Genomic DNA, 25,632 nt, shown 5'->3' with positions numbered 1-25,632 from the left:
AGAAAAGAAGCGGCGGCGGCGGAGGAGGAGGAGGAGGGAGCGAGGAGGCGCGCGGCCCCCCGCTCCCTCCCTCCCCCCCTGACCCCCGACCCCCGCCGGCCGGCCCCCCGCCCCAGCCCCGGAGGGAGCTCATGGGAGTATGAAGGAGATGGTAGGAGGCTGCTGCGTATGTTCGGACGAGAGGGGCTGGGCCGAGAACCCGCTGGTCTACTGTGATGGGCACGCGTGCAGCGTGGCTGTCCACCAAGGTACGGGGGTGGCCCGCGGGAGGCGGCGGGACCCCGGGGGCGGCGCGCGCGGGGAGCCCCGGGCCGCGCCCTCTGGAGACCTCCCGGGGCTCGGGCGCCCCTCCCCCACCCCACCTGAAGGGAAGGGAGGCGTCAGGGGGCTCCCCCCGCCCGGTCCTGGAGGACCGGGTCAGGCATTGTTTTCTTGCCTATTGTTCCAGTCCCGCGCCCCCCACCCCAAGTTGGGGGAGTTTGGGGACAGACTAGGGGGCAGTGAGTGCACTCTCCGCGCCCCACACCGCCAGTGTCGGGGCTGCTGGGGGAATGTTTACCTGCGAGGTGTCCCCTCCCGCCCGGTTATTTTGGTCCCGGCTCGGAGAGGGAGAGGTCAAGGGGGGGTCATCCCCCCCTCCCGCTTCCGGATACTGGGAGGAGCGGAATTGGGAAGGGAGGAGAGAAGGGTCCCAGGGGAGAGGGGACTCCTAAAATCCTCCGGGAAGAGCTGCGCATAGGAGAGAGGTTGTGCAGGGGGCCGGGAATCGAGAAGAGGGAGGTTTGGAGTTTCCCCCAACAGCACATGGTTCGGGAGTTAACTCCTTGAGGAGTCTTGCCGAGGGCGCAGGCTGGCATCTCCCGCCTGTCTGGCACAGCCAGCTGCCCCCCCTCTTCCTGGGACAACCCTTAATGCTGTTGCTGTCCGGGCTTCCCTGCGCTCTCATATCGGTTACCTGTACTGCACCTGCGTTCGGCCTTGACTTTTGACCTGTACCTATTATAGTTAGAGGCTTAAGATGAGGTCCCTGGACCCCCTCCTTCCCCACCTCTTCCCTTACTGGCCCTTTAAGAAATGCCCCCCCCCCATAACAACAAAACGTGTTTGACTATAGTAAATGTTCTCCCTCTCTCGTTTTCTCTATTCCTGAGGATGAGGACTGTTCCCAGGCCAGAGTTGGGAAACAGGTCCAGAAAGAGCGTGGGGTGGGGGTGAGAGGTCTTCTAGAAGTTTAAGGTCAAGGACTCAGACTTCTTAGAATGCTTGGTTGTGTGGTTGAAGTCTGGCCATGTGCTGTTAGGCATTCTTTGTGGTCCTGCTGTCTCATGAGCCACTCCAGATAAGGGAGCAGCCCCTCTCCCTTAAAGTCCTCTGCCCCCCGGTTGCTCTGGGAAAAGCCACTGCTGACAGATTTACTTGGTGATTCTTTCTCCCCCCTCTTCCCAGCTTGCTATGGCATCGTCCAGGTGCCAACGGGACCCTGGTTCTGCCGGAAATGTGAATCTCAGGAGCGAGCAGCCAGGGTGGTGAGTTTGTTTGAGACTCCCTCCCTGCTCCTGTACACCTGAGCATCTCCTCCCAGTTCAACTAGAGGACTCAGAGGCTGAGGCTAGGGTGGGACTGTCACACAGGACTTCCTGTTTCCTGTCATCTATCACCAACCCATCTCTCCCTCAGCTTATCCTTCACTCTGCCTCACCTCTGGCACTGGGCCTTTTATTTTGTTTGTTAGTTATGTGAACTTTTTGTTATGGAAAGTTGCCAACACATACAGAAGCCAAAAGGGTACTATGATGAATCTCATGTCCCCATCACTCGTGTCCTACAGTTATCACTCATGGCCAATCCTGTTTCTTCCATACCCCCATCCATTCCCCAGACAGCTTATTTCATCAAGGGGCCCTTTGAATGTGTTCAGGAAGGGCCCAGCTCAGCAGATCCCCCACCCCAAATCCCTGTGCCCCCCCTTGCATTGGCAGAGGTGTGAGCTGTGCCCACACAAAGACGGGGCATTGAAGAGGACTGATAATGGAGGTGAGGGGGGCCCTGAGCCCCAGAGCTCATCTGTGGAGGTCAGCAAAGCTCCCTGAGCAGGGTCTGGGAAGGCAGGAGTGGATGACATTGGGATGGGCAGGGTGGGGATGGAGGCTGGGTTTCCCTTCCCTGGCTGGCACTGGATTCTGATGGGAAGGGTATGGTGGGGGTAGGGGGTTGTGCAGTGTGGGGTAGTGAGAGGCCAGGTCTCAGGCTCTGAGGCCAGCTTCCCACCGCCCCAGGCTGGGCCCATGTGGTGTGCGCCCTCTACATCCCAGAGGTACAGTTTGCCAATGTGCTCACCATGGAGCCCATCGTGCTGCAGTATGTGCCTCATGATCGCTTCAACAAGGTCAGTAGCCCTGCCCCATACCAGCCCTGCCCACACCACCCATCCCAGCCATCCATCCTTGGGTCCCTCCAGCTCTCTCTTCATCCAGTGTAATCTGATTCTATGCAGCCAAAGGGGAACTGAGGAGGTGGCTAGGCCCCTTCCATCAACAGACACGCACTTGTGCTCTGGAACTTATGGAAACTAGTACTGCCAAGGGGTAGACTTCAGCGGGGGGTTCGCTTATTCATCCGCTGAACACGTTTTCCTGAATGCCTACTATGGGCCAAACCTGGGCCAAGGCACCAGGCACACAGCGTTACATATCAAAACAGATGTGTTCTCCGTGTGGGAAGACTGTAGCTAGCAATAAGCAGGCAAATAAAATACATGCAGTTTGTGGTAAGTGGTATGAAAAGAAACAAGGTACTAAAATAAAGAACACCTCACGGGGGGCTTACGATAGATAAGTGGTCAAGGAAAGAGATATGTAGACTGAGGCCCACCTTGAGAGGATGGGGTTCCAGATCCAGGCAGAAGGAACCTAGATGAGCAAAGGCCCAGAGGTGGGGATAAGCTCACTGGAAGCAAAGCAACAGTCCCCGCCCTGACAGGGCTCACCATCCAGGGACTGCTATCCAATTCAGTAGCTACCAGCTACATGTGGCTATGTAAATTAATTTAAATAAAGTATAGCTTAAAGTTCAATTCCTCAGTCATGCTAGCCACATTTCAGGCATTCAGTAGCCTGTGTGGTTTATAGCTACTATATTGGACAATTTCCATCATCACAGAAACTTTGATTAGATGGCACTGATGTGGGATCATGGGGAGAGGAGAGAGTTGAGAAGGCCAAGGGATCCCTCAGGTAGAAGGGAGGAGAGGACAATTGTACTGTGTCCCACAGACGTGCTACATCTGTGAGGAGCAGGGCCGGGAGAGCAAGGCGGCCTCGGGAGCCTGCATGACCTGTAACCGCCACGGATGTCGGCAAGCTTTCCATGTCACCTGGTGAGACCCCCTGCCTGTCCCACACCCCCTTCAGGGTTCTTGAGAATCCCTGGCCAGCTGTACCGACCCCCTCCGAGGTTTGCCACAGACAGCTATCTCTTTGGTAGTGATGGCAGTGGTTTCCATGGATGGTCTTGGCCTCACCCTAGCTATGGTCCAGGGCGGGTGGGAAGAAGGGGGCTGGTCTGGTTTGTGGCCATTGCCCTTCTCAGAATGACCTCCTTTGGTTAGTGCCCAAATGGCAGGCCTGCTGTGTGAGGAGGAAGTGCTAGAGGTGGACAACGTCAAGTACTGTGGCTACTGCAAATACCACTTCAGCAAAATGGTGAGTCTTGTCTGCCAGGGTGTGAGTGGGTCAGTCAGCCATGCCTTAGAGGGTATGGGCTGTTGACCAGGCTGGTGCCTGGTGCTGGGAGACAGAGATGGAAGGAGCCCAGTCCCTGCTCTGAGGAGCTTTGCCACTGGATAAGGAATAGGTTGAAGTACAGCCCAAGGGAGGTGAATGAGGGCCAAAGCCAGCAGTCCATCCCAGGAGACAGAGCTCAGACACCTGCCTGTCAGAGTGTGGGAGAGTTTTCAAGGAATAAGCAGCATTGAAGCTGAGTGGAAGTGGAAGCAATAAGAGCCAACATTTGTGGGGGTTTATTGTGCTCCAGCTTCTAAAACTCTTTACGTGTGTTATTTTATGTGGTCCTCCCCACAACCCTAAGAACTAGGTGTACTGTATTTTCCATTTTATACAAATAAACTAAGACCCACCGAGGTCGTGTAACTTATTCCACTACAGCTGGCATGTGGGGTTCAGAACACACAATTTGCTTTGAAAGCTCCTCGAGGACCTGCCAAGCAAAGACAGGTGCTGGGACTGTCTAGGTGAAGGGACTGGCATGGGCCAGGTCCTGAGATGAAAAAGAGAATGTAGGAACAGAACAGGGAGCTTGGTGAGAATGAGGCAGGAGATGAGCAGAGTGCTCAGGCAGGGCCAGAGCAGGGCCAGCTTCTGCCCTAGGCTTCTGGGGCCCAAGGAGAGGCTGGTGGAGGGGTTCTATTCCCTGGTTGTGGAGAGACCTGCATGCTCCAGAAACTGTGAGGTGTCCTAGAGAGGGAGGCTGCAGCCTGCCTGGGAATGCAGCTTGGACCTCACCCCCAGGCCACAGGCTTGTGAGCAGGAGGGTAACATGATCAGATTTGTTTTTTAGGAAGATTACCCTGGCAGCCAATGTGAAGCTGGATCCAAAGGGCTGAGGCTAGCGGCTGGGAGACAGCTGCGAGGGGGGGGGGCGGGAGCTGGAGGGATAAAGCTGGACTCTAGAACCATTTCTAGGTAGACAGGCCTACATGTGGGGGTGGCCGAGTGAGGGTGGGACAGAGGAGTCAGGCTGTCAGTGCTTGGGCACCTGGGAATGCTGTGAACGGGGTGTGGTGGGCTTCTTCTGTAGGATTGGCACATGTCCTACACTGCCCTGGATAGTTCCATATGTGCCTGTCACCTTGGTGTAATTATTAATAGTTCCCCCTTTTGTTTTCAAAAGTGTCCTGGTTTGAATCATAAATTATATAGTCACCTTGGTTTCAGGGTTTGTTGACAACTTAGGACAAGGTAGAGAGCTCAGTGCAGCAGATAGGAGGTGCCAAGTGGGGATGTTCAGATTAGGTGGCTATCAGCCCCACAGGCAGGGTAGTGGCAGTCCCAAGGATAGAAGGCAAGGCTGGAATCCTCAGGTGCCCACCAGGGTACACTGGGTCAGGGTGTGAGGGGGACTGTGAAGGGGGGAGTCTAGTGCTTGGCAAGGTAGGAGCAGTACCCACCACTGGGGAGGAAGTGGCTTGGAAAGGGCTTAGATTTGGCAATTAGTCCTTCGATTTGGCAATTGGGAGGTAGTGGGTGACCTGCTGGTGTGGGACATGTGAAACGGTCAGATAGGGGGAAGTTATCAGCAGTGAAGGGAAGGAGGGGGCAGGCCCTGGCTAGGAGGAGATGCAGAACGAGGATCATTTGGGTTTTTGCTGTTGTGCATGTTTACTTCCCCCTTTTTAAGGGCATCAACTTCATTGGGACAGAAGGATCTGCTGTGTTTGATGGAGGGGGAGGGCCAGGATCAAGAGACAGAAGGCTGATGGCTGGAATGAAGTTATCTGGAGGGGCGCATGGAGTGGAGTGCAGGGGAAGCAGGGATTGCCTGAGAGGGCCCCCACCTCGCCTGTACCCCAGCAAAAGAGGCAGAACTGGACTGCTTGGGCTGCCTGACATGGGCCAAGAGGTGCCATGGAAAGATGTAGGTGGATAAGAAGAGACTTGTCCTACCTCCAGTGGTACATTGCTGGGGCCAAGATGCCTCTAGCTCTGCTGGGCCTCAGTTACTGAATCTGTGCATTAGATAAGCCAGCTGGGAAAGCTCTAGGATTTAAGGCTAGAGAATGCCTTCTGCTGAGTGGAGCATCACTGAAGACACAAGGTCCTTTGAGTGACAAGCAGGGTGGGAGGGACTGGCCCCACCAGGATCATTTCAGGAATCTTTTCCTAACCTAGTGAAAGGAGGATTTGGCTGTTCCTCTCTCTTCTTTCCCCAGAAGACATCCCGGCATACCAGTGGGGGAGGCGGAGGAGCAGGGGGAGGAGGAAGCACAGGGGGCGGTGGCAGTGGTTTTATTGCTGGCAGGAGAAGCCGGTCAGCCTCTCCATCCACCCAGCAAGAGAAGCACCCTTCTCACCATGAAAGAGGCCAGAAGAAGGTAAATGTCTCCTCTCTTTCCTTGTCCCCCCCCCACGCACACGCACACGCACACACACACATAAGTCTTTCAAGAAGCCACCACAAGGTGCCCAGGAGGCCTTGGGGCCTGCCCCCTCTTCCTCAGAGTCCACTAAGGGCCAGCAGGGGCTGAGGAAGTGACACATGGGGGTTATGGAGGGTAACATGAGGGCCTGGCTTCTCTGGAGCTGTCTTTGTGGTTCCTTCGTGTCTTCCCTGTGACATGACCATGTTTCCAAAGCCCTCAACACTTGGCCATGCACGTTTGTAGACCCCTCCACAGTCTAGCCATGTGTCAGCCAGGTTGTCTCTGTCCCCTTGCACTGTACATCACAGCGTGCCTGGTTCCCATCTCAGTTGCACACACAGCTCCATGTCCCAGGTGGGTACCCTTGCAGGTGTGTGCTCATGTGTGTGGTACTGTGTCTCTGGTGTGAAAATGGGACAGGCTATCTTTAATAAGCAGGGAAGATGAGGGGGAGGGGCCGTTGGCTCCCAAAGCAACCTGCCTGAGCCATTCTTGTCCAGCCTGAGTCTCCCAGTCTGTCCAAGAGAGGGCTACTGCCTGCATGCACATGCCATGCAGTAGCCCAGACAGTCCCCCACAACCCATATCTGGTTACTTCTCCCTCCCCAGAGTCGAAAGGACAAAGAACGCCTTAAACAGAAGCACAAGAAGCGGCCTGAGTCACCCCCCAGCATCCTCACCCCGCCTGTGGTCCCCACTGCTGACAAGGTACTGCTGCCCACACCAGTGTGGGGGGAGGGAGTGGCTGAGGTAGGAAGGGAGAGGCTCAGAGTGAGCCAGGGACTCTGGGCACCCCCAGCAGCTTCAAGTTAATGCCAATATTCTCTACTCCACACTTCTCCACCTCCCCATTCTACCCTATGCTCCTCAGCCCCACCAGTCACTGACCTACCAGGCTGGTTGGGGTGCAGTAGGGGTGTTGCCCTGCCTGCTGGCTGCCAGATGTTTACATCTGCCTCTGTCCAGACAGAGAGCCTCAGTACTGGCTCTTGTCTGCGGGTACTGTACTCAGGCTGATTCTACAAATTCTGGGACCCACTTCCCCAGAGATAGAGAGGACCTCTTGGCTTTCACCCCTCCCAACAGGGCACTGCCCAAAGCCCATTTCCCAGCCAAAATCCCATGGTGGCAGGGGGCAGACCCATGGACAGTACCCTGAAACCCCCCACTCATCCCACCCTTCCCAGGCTTGGTATGTCAGGCCTGTCTCCAGAAATGGGCAACATCTGGAGGAGCAACCAGCAGGCCCTACCCGAGGCTAGGGAATCGCTAATCCAAGCCAGAGCAGCCCCTTCCTTCCCCTCCTTCCAGCCCACACCCCCACACCCCACTATGGAAGGAGCACAGGGGCCTGGAGAAACCACTTCTTCCTGTCGCCATTACTACCCGGTTCACCTCCACCCGCCTTAGGGCCTTAGGAGGTTGGCAGAGCTCTGGGCATCTTAGTAGGAGGATCAGGCATCAGGTTTCCAGGGTGATGTTATGGTAACTGTCCCAGTAAACCTGTCCCCACCTGCTTCCCAGGGCTCACCTGGAAAAGCTTGTCATTCATGCCCTCTGACCTTTCCCTGGGGCCTGCAGGCAGGTGGAAACAGGGCCAGAGATAATGGGAATTCCCAGAGGCCAGGTGTCCTCTTGGACCTCTGGGAGCCTTCTGCCCATCCCCCCTCTGCCCACCCCAGCATTTCAGCTACCCCGCCCCCTTGCCCCTCTCCTCCCTTGCTCAGAACCACATCTGGCTCCCTTCAGAACTCCAGCTGTTGAAAAGAACAAAGAGGAAGACAGAGACAGGACTCCTCCCAGAGAAGGGCAGTGCAGGGTGGCTCTCCTCCCCCTGACCCATCCTTCCTCTAGCATTTGTTCTCTTACTGAATACCTGGTCTCCACCCGGAGGAAAAGCACCAACCCTGGCAGGAATACAAAGCCTTAACTCACTTACTCACTCACTCACCACATGCCAGGGTCCCTTCTAGAACAGGAGGGTAGAAGGGGTCTGTGGGGATTAGCTCTTTTAATCCTCAAAATAATCCAGTGAATTAGCTATTTTATTAACCCTAATAAGTGAGAAGCCGGGGCACAGAGAGGGTAAGTAATTTACCTTAAAAGCACACAGCCAGCAAGTGGTGGAGTCAAGATCTGAGTGCAGGCAGTCTGGCTTAAAGGCCCATGCTCTTGCCCACCACAGGACAATCTCTGCAGTATATTCATAGCAGCTACCAGCATCAGAGTTGTCAACATTACTGACCCCACACTATGTATGTATCTGGCTCTATGCTCCTCGTGACATTCCAAAGAGGCCTAGTTGGCCGTGGAAGGACACTGCAGCTCAGCAAGGTTGAGAAGCTGCACAACAGAACAAAGCAGATGGCAGAGCCCACCAGGCTCACAGCCTGCTCTGCCTGACTCCAGGGCCCGTGCTCCTCCAGCCACTACCCTGCTGCCCTCTAGGGGGTTGCCAGAGGCCTCAGACATGGGACTGGATATTGCAGTACTGTGTGGCAACTGTTGGCATGGCTGATGTGAGGACACAGTGTTCAGGAACTAGAGGACAGAGTGACCGGGCCCACCTCAGGGATCTAGGTGGCCTCGTGGACTTCCAAGCTGGATTTGGAAGGATGAGAGGTTTCCCAGGCAGAAGCTTGGCACTGCAATCTCAGGTTGTCTAGGAAGGGCACAGAGTGACCAGGGGAGGAGGTGTTAGTCAGGTGGCTGCCCCCACCCAGGGAGGGGTGGTGACTGGCAGGCTCAAGGGCAGGGCCAGGGCAGCGGTTTCTCTCCGTGGCACATGTCCCAGCCAGCACAAGTCCAGCCTTCTGCGACCCACTAAGCCTTTCTTAAATGGATGAGTGAACAGATGGGCACATCTGTATAGGCCCAGGGACTGTTTTCACTCTCTTCTGCCTCAGGTGGAGGACAGACAGATTCTCCTCTCCTGCCATCCACTTCCCTGATCTGCCCTCCCCACCTACAAGTCCTTCCCAAACCAAACTAGGGCTCTTCTGGTAGAGCCAGGGCCCTGTGTCCTCCTGCCCCTTGGCCGGGTCCGGCGAGCCCAGGCAGCTGGCCTTGAGCCTTCCCCTCTTCTCCTCTCAGGTCCCCTCCTCAGCTTCTTCCTCCTCCCACCATGAGGCCAGCACTCAGGAGACCTCTGAGAGCAGCAGGGACTCCAAGGGGAAAAAGTCTTCCAGCCATAGCCTGAGTCACAAGGGGAAGAAACTGAGCAGTGGGAAAGGTGTGAGCAGTTTCACCTCCGCCTCCTCCTCCTCCTCTTCCTCCTCCTCCTCTTCCTCCTCCTCTGGGGGGCCCTTCCAGCCTGCAGGTGAGTGTGGGCATCATGGAAGAAGCTGGGGGCGGGACAGCCTTCGGCTCAGAGCTTCTCTAGCAAGGGCCTCTGCACACTGGTTTGCATCTCATTTGCTTCTTAAATTGGTTAAAGATGGGGGCTCCTCACCAAGTTACTCCTCTAAAATCCCTCCCCTCAGCCCCCTCCCTCTCAGGCCCCATCCCTCTACTGCCATAGCTGTATTCATTATCCCCTGCACTTGGACCATGAGGTGCCATTTTTAAAGTACCAACACTAATGATCTCTCCAGTAATCTCTACAGTCCAGTGAGGTCAGTTGAGCAGGAGTTCTTCCCCTTTATTGCATGTGGGGAAGCTGGAGCGGGGTGGCAGAGGACACTCATCCCAAGACATAGAGACAGTGCCAAAGCTGGGATAGGAACTCAGGCTTCCCCAGCCCCCTGACCAGAGCTCTCTCCAGCTAGTGCCATTGGGAGTGGGAGGTAGGGTGGGGGGGCGGCTGTAATGCAGTTTTCCCTCTGTGCAGTCTCGTCCCTGCAGAGCTCCCCTGACTTCTCGGCATTCCCCAAGCTGGAGCAGCCAGAGGAGGACAAGTACTCCAAGCCTGCAGCCCCCACCCCTTCGGCCCCCCCCTCTCCCTCAGCCCCTGAGCCCCCAAAGGCAGACCTCTTTGAGCAGAAGGTGGTCTTCTCTGGCTTTGGGCCCATCATGCGCTTCTCCACCACCACCTCCAGCTCGGCCCGGGCCCGGGCCCCGTCCCCTGGAGACTATAAGTCTCCCCACGTTTCGGGGTCTGGGGCCTCAGCAGGCACCCACAAGCGGATGCCCACACTGAGTGCTGCCCCTGCGCCTGCTGAGGAGACCCCTGAGACAGGCCTGAAGGAGAAGAAGCACAAAGCTAGCAAGAGGAGCCGACATGGACCGGGTCGTCCTAAGGGCAGCCGGAACAAGGAGGGGGCTGGGGGCGTCACCATTCCCTCCTTGCCCAGTGCCCAGCTGGCTGGCTTTACTGCCACTGCTGCCTCACCCTTCTCCGGAGGTTCCCTGGTCAGCTCTGGCCTGGGTGGTCTGGCCTCCCGCACCTTTGGGCCTTCAGGGAGCCTTCCCAGCCTGAGCCTGGAGTCCCCCCTGCTGGGGGCAGGTTAGTGACCCTTGGGCATCCAGGGCCCAGCCAGTCTAGTGAGGGAACAGAGGCATAAGCATGCAGTCAGAGGGCAATGTGATAGAAACTGCTCCAAAGACAGAGATAAAGGATGGAAGAGCCAATCACCTGTAAGACACTCCCCTATAGCCATTTTCTGCAGAGTTGTAGTGGGAGAGATTGGAGTCAACTGTCAATGGGACTTAACCTATTCAAAAACCCTGGAATCCCGCTGGTCTTGGCAGGACAGTCTAATAAGCAGGCATGTCAAGCAGATGTCACATAGGCAAGAAGTGACATTTTTGCAGCAAGAGGGTCAGACTGATGTGTGTGGCCAGATCCAAGGGAGTATCCTCCCTGGGGAGGGGCTGCCCCAGCCATCTGACTGAGGACGGGCCTGGGGGAGCAGTGACAGTAAGCTTCCCTCTGTGTCCTTCTTGTGCCTGTAGGCATCTACACCAGTAATAAGGACCCCATCTCCCATGGTGGCAGTGGCGGAATGCTGCGCGCTGTCTGCAGCACCCCTCTCTCCTCCAGCCTGCTGGGGCCCCCAGGGACCTCGGCCCTGCCCCGCCTCAGCCGCTCCCCATTCACCAGCACCCTCCCTTCCTCCTCTGCTTCTATCTCCACCACTCAGGTGAGGCCTTACCCCTGCACTCCTCCATCCCTGGGCAGGTGGGGGACAGGCTGCCCAGGATGCCAACTCTCCAGGGGAGAGATTGAGAGATGGGGCTTGATGGCCACCAGAATATCTCCCTCTCCTGGGTACTCTCCTCCCCAGCACACCTGATCCCCCTCTCCCTCCCTATACACACACATACATACACACACAGTTGTGCCCTAGATCCAAGAATAACCATGGGCTGGGCTATACCTCCTTTCCCTCAGGTGTTTTCTCTGGCTGGCTCTACCTTTAGCCTCCCTTCTACCCACATCTTTGGAACCCCCATGGGTGCCGTTAACCCCCTCCTCACCCAAGCTGAGAGCAGCCACACAGGTATGTGTTTCTGACTCCATTCCCCTGTCTTCCCAAGGACCTGAGGGGCACTCATCACTTGCATGTCACCCCAGAAGGATAGGAGGGCTTTCTGGCTGCCCCCTCCCTCTGGCCATTGCCTGCCCTGAAAAAAAAATCACACACAACAAACCAGAGTATGCGTTCACGTTAAGAACAAAACCAAAACAAAACCGTGGACGGTGGGAGCAGGACCGGCCAGAATGTCTACTGCTCCATCCCACAGAAGAAAGAGGCTTAATGATTTGCTCAAAACAGTTGAAGTAGAGAAAGGCAGAGCCAGAGCTCAAATTCTGGTCCTGACACCAAGCCCAGTTTTCTGGTCACTGCAGCATAGTTCCCAGCTGGCCTCTTATTCCCCGGGATGGGGCCTCCAGAGAGTCCACTAGCTTGGCAGCTGCGCTCCGGTTATTTCGGAGTTAAGGGTTCGGAAGATCGCAAGCGCCCCTCCCCCTCCCTGGAGAGTCCACCGAGCCCCAGAGAGCTCATTGGTGCTGTGACACCACCTGCCTGGCTAGGGGGCGGGGCTCACCTCCCGCCCGCCCGTTCAGGTAAACCTTCTTAAAGGGGCCGAATCCGATCCCAGAATTAATGGCCTGATAGCGCAGGGTGACTACGTTTTCCAAGACCAAAATTGGCATTCTGTGGCCCAGCAAAAGGTTTTGCACTCTAACCTGTGAGTTTATGATGTGAAAAATTGCACAAGACTTATTAGAATAGTGGCAGTTATTAGGACTTGTTGCAGGACAGCTGACACTTCACATTTATTACCTTATTTTTAATCCTCCTAACAGTCATTTCAGAGAGAATAGGGTTGTTTTTTTTTTTTTAAAGATTTTATTTATTCATGAGAGACACAGAGAAAGAGAGGCAGAGACACAGGCAGAGAGAGAAGCAGGCTCCATGCAGGGACCCGATGCAGGACTCGATCCCAGGACTCCAGGATCACGCCCTGCTGAGCCTAAGGCAGACATTCAACTGCTGAGCCACCCAGGCGTCCCACTGAGATTAGTTTCCATTTCAAGGTCATGTAGGAAGTGTCAGGTCCAAGTTCAACCCAGGACTGTCTAGGCCCTGAATTTCTAGAACCCCGAATCCACCAGGAAAGAACTTGGGAGGTGGTTCTGAAAGAAGCTAGGCAGCGGCCGCCTCTCGGCCTAAAGAAAGGAGAAGAGACCAGATCCATAACTGCCTCCCACGGGGCGAGGTTTCCAAGACCGGGCTCCCAGAGCCTTACCAGCTAGAACTGCCAGCCTGGGGTTGGGGGAGATCCTGGGGGCAAGGAGTCTGCGGTAAAGTCCCAGATCCCTCACCCACTTCCCAGGCGGGGACCGTGAGGCCGATGGCACCCCTCCCCCGCTGATCCCTGCTCCCCTTCTCCTTCCAAGAGCCAGACCTGGAGGACTGCAGCTTCCGGTGTCGGGGGACCTCCCCCCAGGAGAGTCTGTCTTCCATGTGAGGGAGGGGGCGGCGGCTTGGGGGAGGGGCTGGGAGCGGGGCTGGAGGGACACTAGGGGGAGGAGGGGACGGCTGCGGGGCGCCAGGAGAGGGTGGGATCCGAGAAGGGGCGACTGGGACCCCTGAGGGGGGAGGGGGGAGGTAGGGAGACAGGAGTGGGGCCGTGAGGTTAGCCTGAGCCCGGTTCTCTCTTCTGACCCCAGGTCCCCCATCAGCAGCCTTCCGGCACTCTTTGACCAGACAGCGTCTGCACCCTGCGGGGGCGGCCAGTTAGACCCAGCGGCCCCCGGAACGACGAACATGGAGCAGCTGTTGGAGAAGCAGGGCGACGGCGAGGCCGGTGTCAACAGTGAGGAGGGGTGGAGCCGGGCGGGGAGACCTGCCCTAGGACCCCCAGGCTCGGTCACCTTTCTCTGCGAGGTCCCCAAACTTTTTTAAGGTTCCGTCCCTGGGCCCCGCTCCAGCCTTAACTGTGGGCTACCCCGAGCCTTACCTTTAACCTTCGCTAGGCCCGACTCCTGGACCCGCCACCTGTGCTCCCCGCCTTCGGCCCCCGCGGCCTCCTGGCCCTTACCTTACTCTGCTCCAACTTCCTCCCACCTCGACGCTCTCGGTCACACCTCGACCCCGAGCCTCAGGCCCCGCCTCTAGTCCTCACACCTCTGGCTCCCCCGGGTCCCGCCTCCCCGGAGCTCACCTGAGTCTCTTGCTGCCTGGCGCCTTCTCTTCTAGGTCTCAGACTGATTTCCTCCGCCAGGCCCCGCCCTCCAGGCCCCGCCCCGGGCCTCTCGCCCCGCCTCCGCCCCGCCTCTCCCGGCCCGCGGGGCTCAGGCGCTCTCGCCCTCTCCTTGCAGTCGTGGAGATGCTGAAGGCGCTGCACGCGCTGCAGAAGGAAAACCAGCGGCTTCAGGAGCAGATCCTGAGCCTGACGGCCAAGAAGGAGCGGCTGCAGATTCTCAATGTGCAGCTGTCTGTGCCCTTTCCCGCCCTGCCTGCCGCCCTGCCTGCCGCCAACGGCCCAGTCCCTGGGCCCTATGGCCTGCCTCCCCAAGGTAAGGGGACTCCCACCCGGTCCGGGAGTGGGAGCCTCGGCCGGGCGGCGCGACAAGGGCCCCGACTGCAGCCCTTGACCTCCTTTCCTACTCCCCTCCCTCAGCCGGCAGCAGCGATTCCTTAAGCACCAGCAAGAGCCCCCCAGGGAAGAACAGCCTTGGCCTGGACAACTCTCTGTCCACGTCTTCCGAGGTGGGCGCCGCGGGGGGAGGCAAGGAGGGGGTGGGGGGAGCAAGAGGGGAAGCGCCAGGCCTCCACGCTGCAGCTACTGGAGGCCTGGCAGTGAAGTGACTGGCTGAGCAATTGGTTGACCGATCCATTCCTTCCTTCCTTAAATGATAATTATAGGTGCCTACTTAATGCTGGGCACTGGCTCAACAATCAGTGAGCAAAACGGCCTGGGCCCCGCCTCTGAAGATAGACTAGCGATCCAAGAAAATAATCATTACAAACCAGGAAAAGTGCAAAAATGGGAATAATTTGAGGGCTGTGAGGCAGAATGGGGGTGGGATTCTTCTGGAGCTAGGAGGTGGTTAGGGAAGGCTTCTTTGAGACTATTTGGAAAGGGTTCATTACAGCAACTGGCACAAATAATCCTCCTGTGCTTGGCGGTCAATGTGAGGAGGAACAATCTATTGTTAGGTTGTGGTTACTAGTGAAATCAAACAAATGGGGTGCTTGTGTACCTGAGCAACAATGATCATAGCAATAATGAATATTAATTGCACACTTGCCCTCTGAAATCATGTCCTATGCTGAGATTTTCAAAGCACTGTTTTTTAGACTTTATGGAATAGGTGTTACTATTGCCCCCACGTTATGAGTGAGTAAGACAGAGAAGCCAGTGAACTGTGGACACAGAATTTGAACCTGAGCCTTTCCCTCCAGCTGCCATTCTCCAGCCTGCAGTTACTTAGCCTGCCTAAGAATCAATGGCTTCACCCGTATATGGGAATAATTAGATAATTCAGGGCAAGCAGTGAACCCTGGGGCTGGGGTCTAGTTCACTAGATGTCCACCGCCAACCTCACTGTTCCTGATTAACAAGGATTGCAAGGGGCACTGGGCCCCCAGGATGTGATCTGTAAATATTTGTGAAGACTGTTGGGATCTTTAGCCTTTATCTCTGGGCCATGCCCCTTCCCCCTGGGTGGCTCTGCCTGGGTGAGGTGGGGGTGGCTGTGCTCTGTGAGAATGCTGGTGGGTGCTGGGCCGGGGGCCAGAAAGATCATGCTGGCCCCCTGCCCCTCTGACCCCTCCCTTCCCCCTCCCTCCCCAGGACCCACACTCAGGCTGCCCCAGCCGCAGCAGCTCGTCGCTGTCCTTCCACAGCACGCCCCCACCGCTGCCCCTGCTCCAGCAGAGCCCTGCTACTCTGCCCCTGGCCCTGCCTGGGGCCCCGGCCCCGCTCCCGCCCCAGCCACAGAACGGGCTGGGCCGGGCACCGGGGGCAGCGGGGCTGGGGGCCATGCCCATGGCTGAGGGGCTGTTGGGGGGGCTGGCGGGCAGCGGGGCCCTGCCCCTCAATGGGCTCCTGGGGGGGTTGAATGGGGCTGCCGCCCCCAACCCTGCGGGCTTGAGCCAGGCTGGCGGGGCCCCCACGCTGCAGCTGCCAGGTTGTCTTAACAGGTGAGGGAGAGCTCAGCCTGGGGAAGGGAATGGGGAGGCTGGTTTGGGGAGGGACTCCCCCCCCAAACACCCATAGTTCCCACCCCCAAAAGGAAGAACATTCTTCAGTCTTACAGGGTATAGAATCTAGTCACTTCTTGGCCCCAAGTATTCCCTAGATGGTAGATGTGAGTGTCCTCTGGATGGTAGCTCTCCAGGGACAAAATCATCAGTTTCCTTCTTGCATCCCCAATCTTGATTTCCCGTCCGGAAAAATTCTTCTGTCCAACTTGTCTCCCTCCCAGTGGTCTCTGAGCTCACACTGTTTCTCTGTAGTCCTTTAACACCGCACACCCCTGCCTTTCTCCACCTGGGTCTGAGGGAGTCTGGGAACTTGGAGGGCCTGGGTGGGAGAGGAGTGTCGCCCCGCCCCTTCCCATGGTCTGTGTTTTGTCCCCCTGCCTCAGCCTGACAGAGCAGCAGAGACATCTCCTGCAGCAGCAAGAGCAGCAGCTCCAGCAGCTCCAGCAGCTCCTGGCCTCCCCACAGCTGACCCCGGTAATGCCCTCCCTGCCCAGGCAGCTCCCGCGTTGCAGGGTGAAGGTGGGGGTTCACCGTGTCAGGGCTGGGCCAGGCTGGCACCGCAGGGATTGGGAGGGAAGGTGGAAGGAGGAGGGCAGCCCCAGGCTGGGCCCCTGTGGGGCATGTAGGGACAAAAGGGATAAGGGTCGCTTTCCGGCCCTGGGCATAGCAGAAGGGATGCTCTAGTGATCCCGCATCACATCCTAGGGGAAAGGTCTGTTGGGAGGTGAGTTCCCAGTGACCGGAGCATTTCCAGTCCCAGTCCCAAGGATCTTCAGTGGGAGCTGCAGGGTCTGTGGCTGAGCAGGTGGTCACCCTCTCAACCAGAGCAGCCCCTTTTACGTCTGTGTTGTATGTCGGGTTCTTCGAAGGTTTCCTTTGGAGAAAAGTTCTTTTTAAAAAGGAGGGAACTGAAAAACCAGAAAACAGAACCATTTTCCTATAAAGAAACATTAAAAACCCAAGAAACCAATTCAGCTGGTTACCTGTAGGGGCCAGAAGGGAACAGGGGTTGCAGCAAGATTCCTTAAAGGTAAACCTGGATATCGTTTTGGTTTTTAGAACACTGAAAACGCCTTGCCTACTCAAAGCAAAAATAAATCTTGAAAGAAACCAAACAAAAAGAGGAGGAGTTGAATACTATTGACCTAGTCTAGTTGTTTCTCAACTTGGGGTCATCCCACCCCTGGGGGCATTTGTGGTTGTCATAGCGACTGAGGAATCGCTTCAGCCAGGGGGTGGAGCCAGGGATGTCAAACATCCTCCAGCACTAGGCCTGTAATGCCTGTCTACCGACACTGATGGCAGCAACCACTTTCTTATCCAGATGGGGAGACTGAGGCCCCGAGCAGGGAGTTAGAGACAGGACCTTGACTGTCCCCAGGTCTCCTTCCTCAGGGCTCCAGTGAGATGGGACGGGGCCTGGGCCAAGTAGGGCAAGCTGGCTCCGGGGACCACTGGCCCATGAGCATTCTGGCCCCTTTGCAGGAACACCAGACTGTTGTCTACCAGATGATCCAGCAGATCCAGCAGAAGCGGGAGCTGCAGCGGCTGCAGATGGCTGGGGGCTCCCAGCTGCCCATGGCCAGCCTGCTGGCGGGAAGCTCCACCCCGCTGCTGTCTGCGGGCACCCCTGGCCTGCTGCCTGCGGCCTCCGCCCCCCCACTGCTGCCTGCCGGGGCCCTGGTAGCTCCCTCGCTCGGCAACAACACGAGTCTCATGGCCGCGGCGGCAGCAGCCGCAGCAGTAGCAGCAGCAGGCGGACCTCCAGTCCTCACGGCCCAGACCAACCCCTTCCTCAGCCTGGCGGGGGCGGATGGCAGTGGCCCCAAAGGCGGGGTGAGTAGGGGGCACAGGGCTGTCCTGTCTGCCTTCTCCGGGAGGGGCAGAGGTGGAGCATCAGAAGGAGGAAGGAAGTGACCCCCTAGGTCAGCCAGGCACCCTGCTGCAGGCCCCAGGGCCTCTGTTGGATCTGCCAGGGAGAAACTGAGCACAGGCTAGTAGCAAAAGGACCAGTTGGAAAATGATGTTCCTCTGGAAGACCAATTAGAAAAGTCTGTTTGCTCTCTGAGTGGACCAATTAGAAAAAGATGATGCTCTGGGTGGGCCTTTCTCCAAAGGCTCCATCTCTCCCTCCTTCCTCTGAGGGCATATTGTCAGAGCCCAGGGTGCTGCCAGCCTTGGCAGGCACATGCCCGCTTAGATGGGTGCGCTTGTGCAGGGCAGCCTGCCCTCCCCTTCCCCCTATGAACCACAAACACAGGCCTTAGCCAAGAGCCCAGGGCAGGGGCTTCAGCTGGGCTCCCTCACCGGACCCTACAATAGCATCCTTCCCCTGGCAGCTGTTCTCAACTGGGTGTTAGAACCAGACACCTCCTAAACCCCCAGCCTCCCTTCCTCTCTTTCCAGACCGCTGACAAAGGAACCTCAGCCAACCAGGAAAAAGGCTAAATCCACCCAGCCCCTCCTGATCCCCAGATGAAGGGGGCAGATCTTGGCCTGAGGGTCCTAGCCTGGAGCAGGCACCTGCATCCAGACCCTGGAGAGCCCCAGCCCAGATCCTGTGCTGAGGCCTGGGGAGTGCAGGGTGCACCTGGTGCCGAGGACTGAGCCAGAGAAGGGTGCCCCTTCCACTGGGCCCCCCTCCCTCCGCACTGTCCCCTTTGTGAGGGGCTCAGAGGGAGGACAGGCTCCCAGCCCACCTAGGAGCCCCCACTCTCAGTAATGCTTTGAGGTCCTCCAAGAGCAAAGTGGGTTATGGCATAAGTGGGGGGTTGGTTGGACCCTCCACAGAAAATGGATCAGCACTTGAGTGGGGAGAAGTAGGGGGACAGGCTTGGGCCTGTTCGTGCGCGGAAATCTCTTAGGAAAGAAGGGGTGGCCCTGCTTTACCTGCAGTTTCTTCCTAGCTTGGGCAGATGGCAGAAGAGATCCCTGGGACTGTCTCCCTGGTACCCCTCCCCCGCCCCCCCAACAACGGTTACAAGCTGAGCTTGTAAAAGCCCACAGACTAGGGAGCTGAGGAAGGGGCAGCAGGGCCTCAGATTTAGCCTGAGCCTCCCCACCTGTCGAGAGCCCCCAGGTGACTGGCTGGGGGAGCGCAGGGGGAGGAGGCCCAGCCCCCTGGGGCCCTGCCCCTTGTTTGCACTATTGGATTTAGGAGTGCGGAGGGTGGGAAGATGGAGCTGCCTGACTCAGAGAGCGTGTGTGCTTGTGTGTCCGTGTGTGTGTGTGTGTGTGTGTGTGTGTCTGTCTGTCTGTCTGACTGACTCCCCCTGGGCCTGGGGCCGCCGAGGGCAGGGATAGGAGCAGTGCTCAGATGAGGCAGCACCAGAAGGGGGCTCCCAACTTTTGTTTGCACCCTCCCCACCTCACCAACTTTGGTCCCTTTCTGGGGCGTGAATGGTTAACAAAAACCAGAACAGTACTCCACTATTGGAGAGTAATGGGGGCTGGGGGCTTTGAATCAGGGTAATATCCTGCCTTCCCTCCCCCAGACCCCACTTGGCCTCACTGCCCCCTTCAGAGCTCTCATTCCCCCACTGATAGCTGGTCCTGCCTCACTGGCACAGGGGGAGTCCCAAGGATCTGGGGGATGGGGCAGGGGTGGGGGGTAAAGTGCCACGTCCTTCAGCAGAGAAAACCTCCTTCCCAGGATTAGCCAGCTTGCTTCCCTGGCACCCTATTCCCGCCCCGACCAACCATGGGAGCCAGGAGCCTTCACTTGAGCTGACCTGACAGCCATCCCTTCCCCCACCAGCTATTTCCCCAGGGTGGAGGGGGCAGTTCTCACCTAAAAGAGCCCCCACCTGCTCAGAGCCTTTGGTGGCAAAGGCCGAGGGGCCAGTAGGGCAGCCAGGAGAGTGGTGGGGGGAAGCCTGTGTCTCTGTTTCAGTTGCACTGGGGTTGGAGCCAGGAGAAGGCGTTTCCAGCTTTCCCTGATGCTCATGTCTCGTCAGTCTTTGCATGTGTGGATTTTTTGTGTGTGTTTCTGTTTGGGTTTTTGTTATTGTTGGTTTTTTTTTTTAAATAAAGAAAAGAAGATGTGTATATTTTTGGCAACGACAGAAACGTAGTGCAGATATATTTTTGCCTGTGCTGCTCAACTGGTTTTTTTCTGATACTGAAAATAATATTAATATTCCTGTTGATAAGACTTTGTAAGATGTTAGGGAGCTGATAAAGGAGGGGGTGGGTGGGAATCCTTCAGAGGCAATTTCTTAGGCACTTGCAAGGGCTTGGGGGTGGGGGGAAGGCAGTTGTGATGACCTCAGAAATACTCACTTTTTATTAAGGCTAAATATCAATTAGAAAGAAATGATAGGATTCAGCATTTTATTCATCTTCATCTATTAAGCTCTCTAATTCCCTGCCCCCAAACCACTGAAAATAACCTTCAGAGATTCTTAGAAGAGTTGCTCATTCACACTCACACCCACTAGGAGCTGAAGTCAACTTCTGTTCTGGATGCTGAGGGAAGCCAGTCCACTCCAAGGTTGCTGTGGCAGAGAGCGAGGGGTCCCTAGGATTTAGTGCACTGGAACCAAGACCTCCCCCTCCCTCCCAGCACCCGAGAGCCTGGGGTTCTCATCTCCAAGAGCCTATGTTTTTTTCAGCTTTCCCCAGGCTGGGGTGCAGCAGCAGGTAGGTTAGGTTAGATTAGAAGGGACCCAGGCTGGGTATGAATCGCTGCTGTCCCTCTATTTCTGCCAGGGGGCAGGGCGTGAGAGAAGTAGTGCATTTCCTTCTTCAGAGGGAGCTTTATAATAGGAAAGTTCTAGAGATCTGGATCCCAATGCAGGGGAATGGCTATTACTGACCTCACCCTCCTTTCCCATCCCCTGTTCCTTTTTTTTCAAGGACGAATTTGGATGGGGAATGGGAAAAAATACAGATTTGTAGGTCTCTCTGCCTAGCAGAGAGAAAGGATGTGGTTTGCAGGACGGAAATTGAGTCTGAAAATGCATGAGAGGAGCTTCGTGTGTAAGCACGCTCAGCGTGGAGGTGTGAGGGGTGTGCATGCAGAACCCCTGTCTGGCTTTGAGGTCACGACTGGTGCATGAATATCAGAGCTGGAAGGGACTTGTCTTTAGGGGTGGTTGGAAACCGGTTCCTTGCTTCACAGGTGATAGCTCCAAGCCTAGGAGGGGCAGGGGCTCGGGGCAGAGCCAGGACCAGCCCTCAGGACCCTGGCCTCCTGGTCCTGGGCTCTCTCGCCCCCCACTGCACCACCTCCATGTGGCTGTCTGTCTGTCCCTGTGGGGGGGGGGGGGCTGGGCTTGGCCCTGGGGTGGGAGGGTGTCTATGTAGCACTGATAGTCTTAGCTCAGAGCTGATGGATCCTCTCCGTAGACAATGACACTTTAAAGATTGCTTTTTTTTTTTTTTTTTTTTAAGTTTTTTCCTATTTGTGTGTGTCTTTCCCCTCAGGCTCCTGGGTCTCCCACTGCCTCCTGGTGCTCTAACCTTGAGGCTGAGAGCTCCCCACCCATGCCTATACTGAGTTCCAGGGAAGGGCCTGGACGAGTGAGGGGATACAGAGCCAGGGGTGAGCTCTGAGAAAGGGTAACCTCCACATTTTCCTTTCATCCAAACTGGAAATGCAGACAACTTTTCAAAGGCACAGGCTCCCTTGGCCAACTTCCAGCATCTTCTTGGTGTGTGCAGTGGGCCAAAGTTAGGAGTAGGCAGCTTGCTCCCAATTGTCCTTTATCTCAATTTATTTTTCCCCAGGGAGAGGTGCCTAGAGGGATTAAGGTGACTTTGGTGGGGAATTTGGAGGAAGTGGGGCACAATACCCTGGCTCCCTCCAGTCACATCAATCCAGATTCAAAGTGTGTCTAGCTTCCAACCACTTTGACTTGATCTACTGAAAAGTTGGGGACTGAGGGGTGCCTTCATTGCCCTTTGTTCACTTCCTCCAGCCCAACTTGGGACTCAGGTGGCAGGACTGGAGACCCAAATCCTGACTCCCAGCCCTGTTCCCTCCTAGCCATCCCAGCCTGTCTCAATGTAGCAGACCCTTCCTAGGGGAGCAGGGAGGGGAAGCCAGAGTTTGCAAACCCAGGGGCTCCTTTTACATTCTTTCTAGAACCTCCTTTATATCCTCAGCCCAAAAGGCAATGCCCCCCTCCTTTCACTTCCAAGCCTGGAATTGTGCATAACCCGGATCTTGTATCTTTGTATAACGGATGTTATTTGTACGAAGGGCAGTTCGTAAACAGCACTTGTTCTTTTAATAAAAGAATGTTTTACAAAAAAAAAAAAAAAAATCCAAAGACCCCTGCTTTGTCTGGCTTTACTGAAGGGGAAGGCGGGGGAGTGCCAACTGTGGGAGCCTGGGGAGGGGCTGCGGCTGGTGGTCTGTCGTATTTCTAGAAGCACTCGTAATAGTTCACAGAGCGGTAAGCGCAAGCCCCCCAGGTTCCTGAGGAAGACTCCGATACCTGTGCCCGGCGGGAATCCGTTCGCAACGCGAGCCCCCGGGCGAGGACGTGGAGCCGCCGGCTCCCGGGAGGTCCCCGCCCACACGCGGCGGCGAGGCTACGGGAGCACGGCCCGGACGGCCCCCGCGCAGCCCTCCCCCTTCCCCGGGGCCGGCCACCGCGCAGGCCCGGCCCCCACCGCGCGGAGCCCCGGGGCGTCTTCCGGGCCGCGGCAGGCTGGGCCGGCCCGTTGGGCGGGAGCGGGCGGTGACCCGGGCGCGGGGCGGAGCCGGCGGGGCGCGGCGCGGCGGCGGGGACCGGCATGAGTGGCGTGGGGGCGGCCGTGCGGCCTGCGGCCTGGGTGAGCACCTCGGCCCCGCGCCCCAGCCCCGTCCGTCCCCCGCTGAGCGCCCCCGAGTCCCGCCTCGCCCGCTGCCGCGCAGCCCTCCCTCGCCGCGCCGGGCGGGATGCAGCCAGCACCTCCCAGCAACTCCACTTCCTGTCTGTGACCCTCTTTTTCTTACCCTCTGCTTTCTCCTACGCCCCGAATCCCTGGCGTCTCTTCCCTCCCAGATGACTTCCCTCTGGAATTCCAACGCTTTCCACTGATTTTTTTTTTCCCTCCGCTTCCAAACCGCCTGGCTAGTCACGCCTGCATACCTTTCAGAGGCTGAGCCAGAGGCGCGACCTCTCCTCCTGGCTGGTAAGTACCCCTTTCCCCTTCCCTTCCCCCAAGTCCCCCCGGCCCAGAGACCCCCAAAGGTAGAGACCAGAGAAGAAACGAGAAACGGTCAGCTCTGCTTCCCCACTCCAACCTCAGAATGCCCTGCCTCTATCCAGCTCCCTTCCCCGATGGCTCAGGGGAGGTAGAGTGACCAGGGGGCACAGGGCAGGGAGCCAGGCTTCCCGGCTGGGAATGGCAGTGCCTGACAAACACAGCCCCAGGCTGCCAGGATCCTGGACTCCCACCTGGGGAAAGCAGCTGGGCACCCCAGAAACTAGAATGCCTGCATGGGCTTGAAATCTCTTCCCTGTCTGGAGCTCAGGGTCCTGTCCTGGGGGAATGTCTTTGTGGAGTGGCATCAAATCAGCCTCCTGCAGAGGAAGCCTGCCATAAGCCAGAGCCACAGGGAACCTGGACAAGTCCATAGGCTGGAAGTTGCTTCCAGGACATGGGCTGACCCCAAGCCCTTCGTCTTCCCTTGCCACAGAGCCGATGGTTCCCTAAAACCCCAGCCAAGTCTGTGGTGGCCCTGAAAGCGCCCATCAAGGTGGAGTTGGTAGCTGGGAAAACCTACAGATGGTGTGTGTGTGGGCGCAGCAAGAAGCAGGTGAGAGACCCCTACCCGCCTCTCATTACCATAGGGCACCTCTGGTTGCCGAGACCTTCCTCTTTTCCCACACTTACCTGAAGTACAGGGGAGGTTGGGGGCGAAAGCATGCCCTCAAGCCAATGCCACCCACATCCCTGAACTCCCTTTTTTCTGTATCCACCATTTGAGATGAGGCCAGAGAGACAGAGAGACTCAGCCCCACAGCCAGGTGGCTGGAGCCCAGGGTTCTGGCCTCTACCCGTGTGCCCCCCTTGGAGCCCCGGCCTGGACTCTGCTCTGAGCCCTGAGAAGCTGGGTTGTCTTTCTCCCTTCTTCTGTCCCTCCTTCTAGGAAGCATCTGAGCCAAAGGTTCCCAGGCCTTAGACCCCAGCATTGGAAGACTGCAGGCTCTCCGGTTCCAAGTGCCCCTCGCCTGCGTCTTCTCCTACAGACCCTCCCTTTCTCAGCTGACGTGGCTTCCCTGGTTGCCCCGCACTGCCTGCTCCCACCTCCCTCTCCCTCCCGACCCAGGAGCCTTCTTTCCAGCAGGAACCTGACCCATACACTTGGCCTCCAGGGCCCCTTTCCTTCCTGAGCTGGGCTCTCAACTGTGTGCCTCTAAGTGGTGTGGGTGTGGTGTGGTGTCAGCGCCCTGGGTCCCAAGTCCTACTTTGCCACTGACTTGACTTTGGAGCATGTCCTCACAAGGGGAGAGCAGTGCTGGGGGAACGCCAGGCATGTGGCTGGCGCAGGCTGGCACTCTGCCTCCCTGCCTTTTGCCCTCTGGGACAGGTTGCTGTGTTTTATTTGTATACTTCCCTCAGGTCGCCTCCTCCCCTCCCCTCTCCTGACCTCAGGGTCCAGAGGCCTTGCTTGGCTCAGCTCTGCTGCTAACTAGCAAGTCAAGGCAGGCCTGTTTTCATTACCCTGTCTCTGCCTGAACAGCTTCTGGGAAGGATGGGAAATATATGCCTGCACCAGGCAACTGGTTCACCCTTCCTCCCTGTGACATCCACTCCCTATAACATGCCCACTTATTTCCTGGGGCCAAACCAAAGCGATAGCCCAGTCTCAGAGCACTGTGATGCGTGCAGGCTCTCTCCCACGCAGAGGTCTTACCCTGAGAATATGTGGAAGGAAGTAAATTTCATGAGCCACCGGAGACTCAGATACATAAAAAAAAAAAATCTATTCACGTAATTCATTGCTGATACTGAAAGTCCCATTTCACCTTGAAAATTCTGCCCTTGTATCCTGGTCTTCTGGGTCCCCGAGATGAATGCTGTAGACTCCTTACTGAACACTCTCTGCCAGCAAAGTGTGTAAGAACCACTATTTATTTCTTTTACTTGGGACAGCTCTCCTCTCACTCTCACACTGCAGATGAGAGTAAACTAGGGGATCCAGGCAGTTTCCCTCAGGAGCCTGAGCCCTATTCTAGACCTGTCCTACCTCAGAAGGTGGGGTTGGGCCTCTAACTTCTCTCTTTCCCTCACCAGCCCTTCTGTGATGGCTCCCACTTCTTCCAACGCACTGGCCTCTCCCCACTCAAGTTCAAGGCCCAGGAGACCCGAGTAATGGCCCTCTGTACCTGCAAGGCCACCCAGAAGCCTCCGTACTGCGATGGTACCCACAGAAGTGAGCGGGTGCAGAAGGCAGAACTGGGCTCCCCGCTCTGAGAGGCTGGCTGCTGCCCAGCCCCAGGCCTCTGACAGGTACCCCATTTGTGGGGAAGGAGATGGGAGTGCTGAGCCCAAGAAGGGTCCACCCAGAGATCCCAGTACACACTGCTGGCTTGTGAAGGGCTTGCTCCCAATACCTGAGGAGTCTCGGGCAGCCAGGAACATGCCCCCAGTTTCACTGCCTGTCAGTGAAGATGGCATTAAACACTTTGCCCACCCCAGCGTGGTGCTCTTGTGGTCATTGGTGTGAGGCACATGGTGTCCCACCGCTCTGGATCTTAACCTGGGGTGGGGCACCTGACTGGCCACAGGGAAGGGGCAGTTCACATTCATTCCACATGGGGCCTCCCAAGGCTGGCTGAGCCCAGAGACAAGAGACACAAGGAGGAGGCCAAA

At 57.0% G+C, this 25,632-nt stretch overlaps 1 protein-coding gene across 8 annotated transcripts; it reads left to right on the top strand.

Annotated features, from left to right (window-relative positions):
- Positions 1-90: 90 nt before the first annotated feature.
- On the top strand, positions 91-25,457 carry MLLT6 (MLLT6, PHD finger containing). Of its 8 annotated transcripts, none has more exons than XM_038547469.1 (22): positions 91-248; positions 1,447-1,526; positions 1,980-2,034; positions 2,277-2,386; positions 3,273-3,376; positions 3,608-3,701; positions 5,951-6,109; positions 6,767-6,865; positions 9,251-9,476; positions 9,987-10,601; positions 11,051-11,238; positions 11,490-11,598; positions 13,005-13,071; positions 13,278-13,423; positions 13,929-14,126; positions 14,231-14,319; positions 15,407-15,756; positions 16,203-16,293; positions 17,305-17,655; positions 22,888-22,944; positions 23,453-23,572; positions 25,054-25,457. In XM_038547469.1, the coding sequence occupies exons 1-22, from the start codon at positions 140-142 to the stop codon at positions 25,231-25,233; spliced, it is 3,597 nt and encodes a 1,198-aa protein (XP_038403397.1). In that variant the 5' UTR covers positions 91-139; the 3' UTR covers positions 25,234-25,457. The 8 variants fall into 8 exon arrangements, 7 of the variants coding, with proteins under 7 accessions (XP_038403397.1, XP_038403398.1, XP_038403396.1 ...); XM_038547470.1 differs by having other exon boundaries at positions 5,948-6,109; positions 9,251-9,389; XM_038547468.1 differs by having other exon boundaries at positions 5,948-6,109.
- The last annotated feature ends 175 nt before the right edge of the window (positions 25,458-25,632 follow it).

Source organism: Canis lupus, chromosome 9 (assembly GCF_011100685.1).
Source record: "Canis lupus familiaris isolate Mischka breed German Shepherd chromosome 9, alternate assembly UU_Cfam_GSD_1.0, whole genome shotgun sequence".
NCBI lineage: Eukaryota > Metazoa > Chordata > Mammalia > Carnivora > Canidae > Canis > Canis lupus.
The sequence above is the reverse complement of the archived record's forward strand: the minus strand, read 5'-3'. Positions and strand labels throughout refer to the sequence as shown.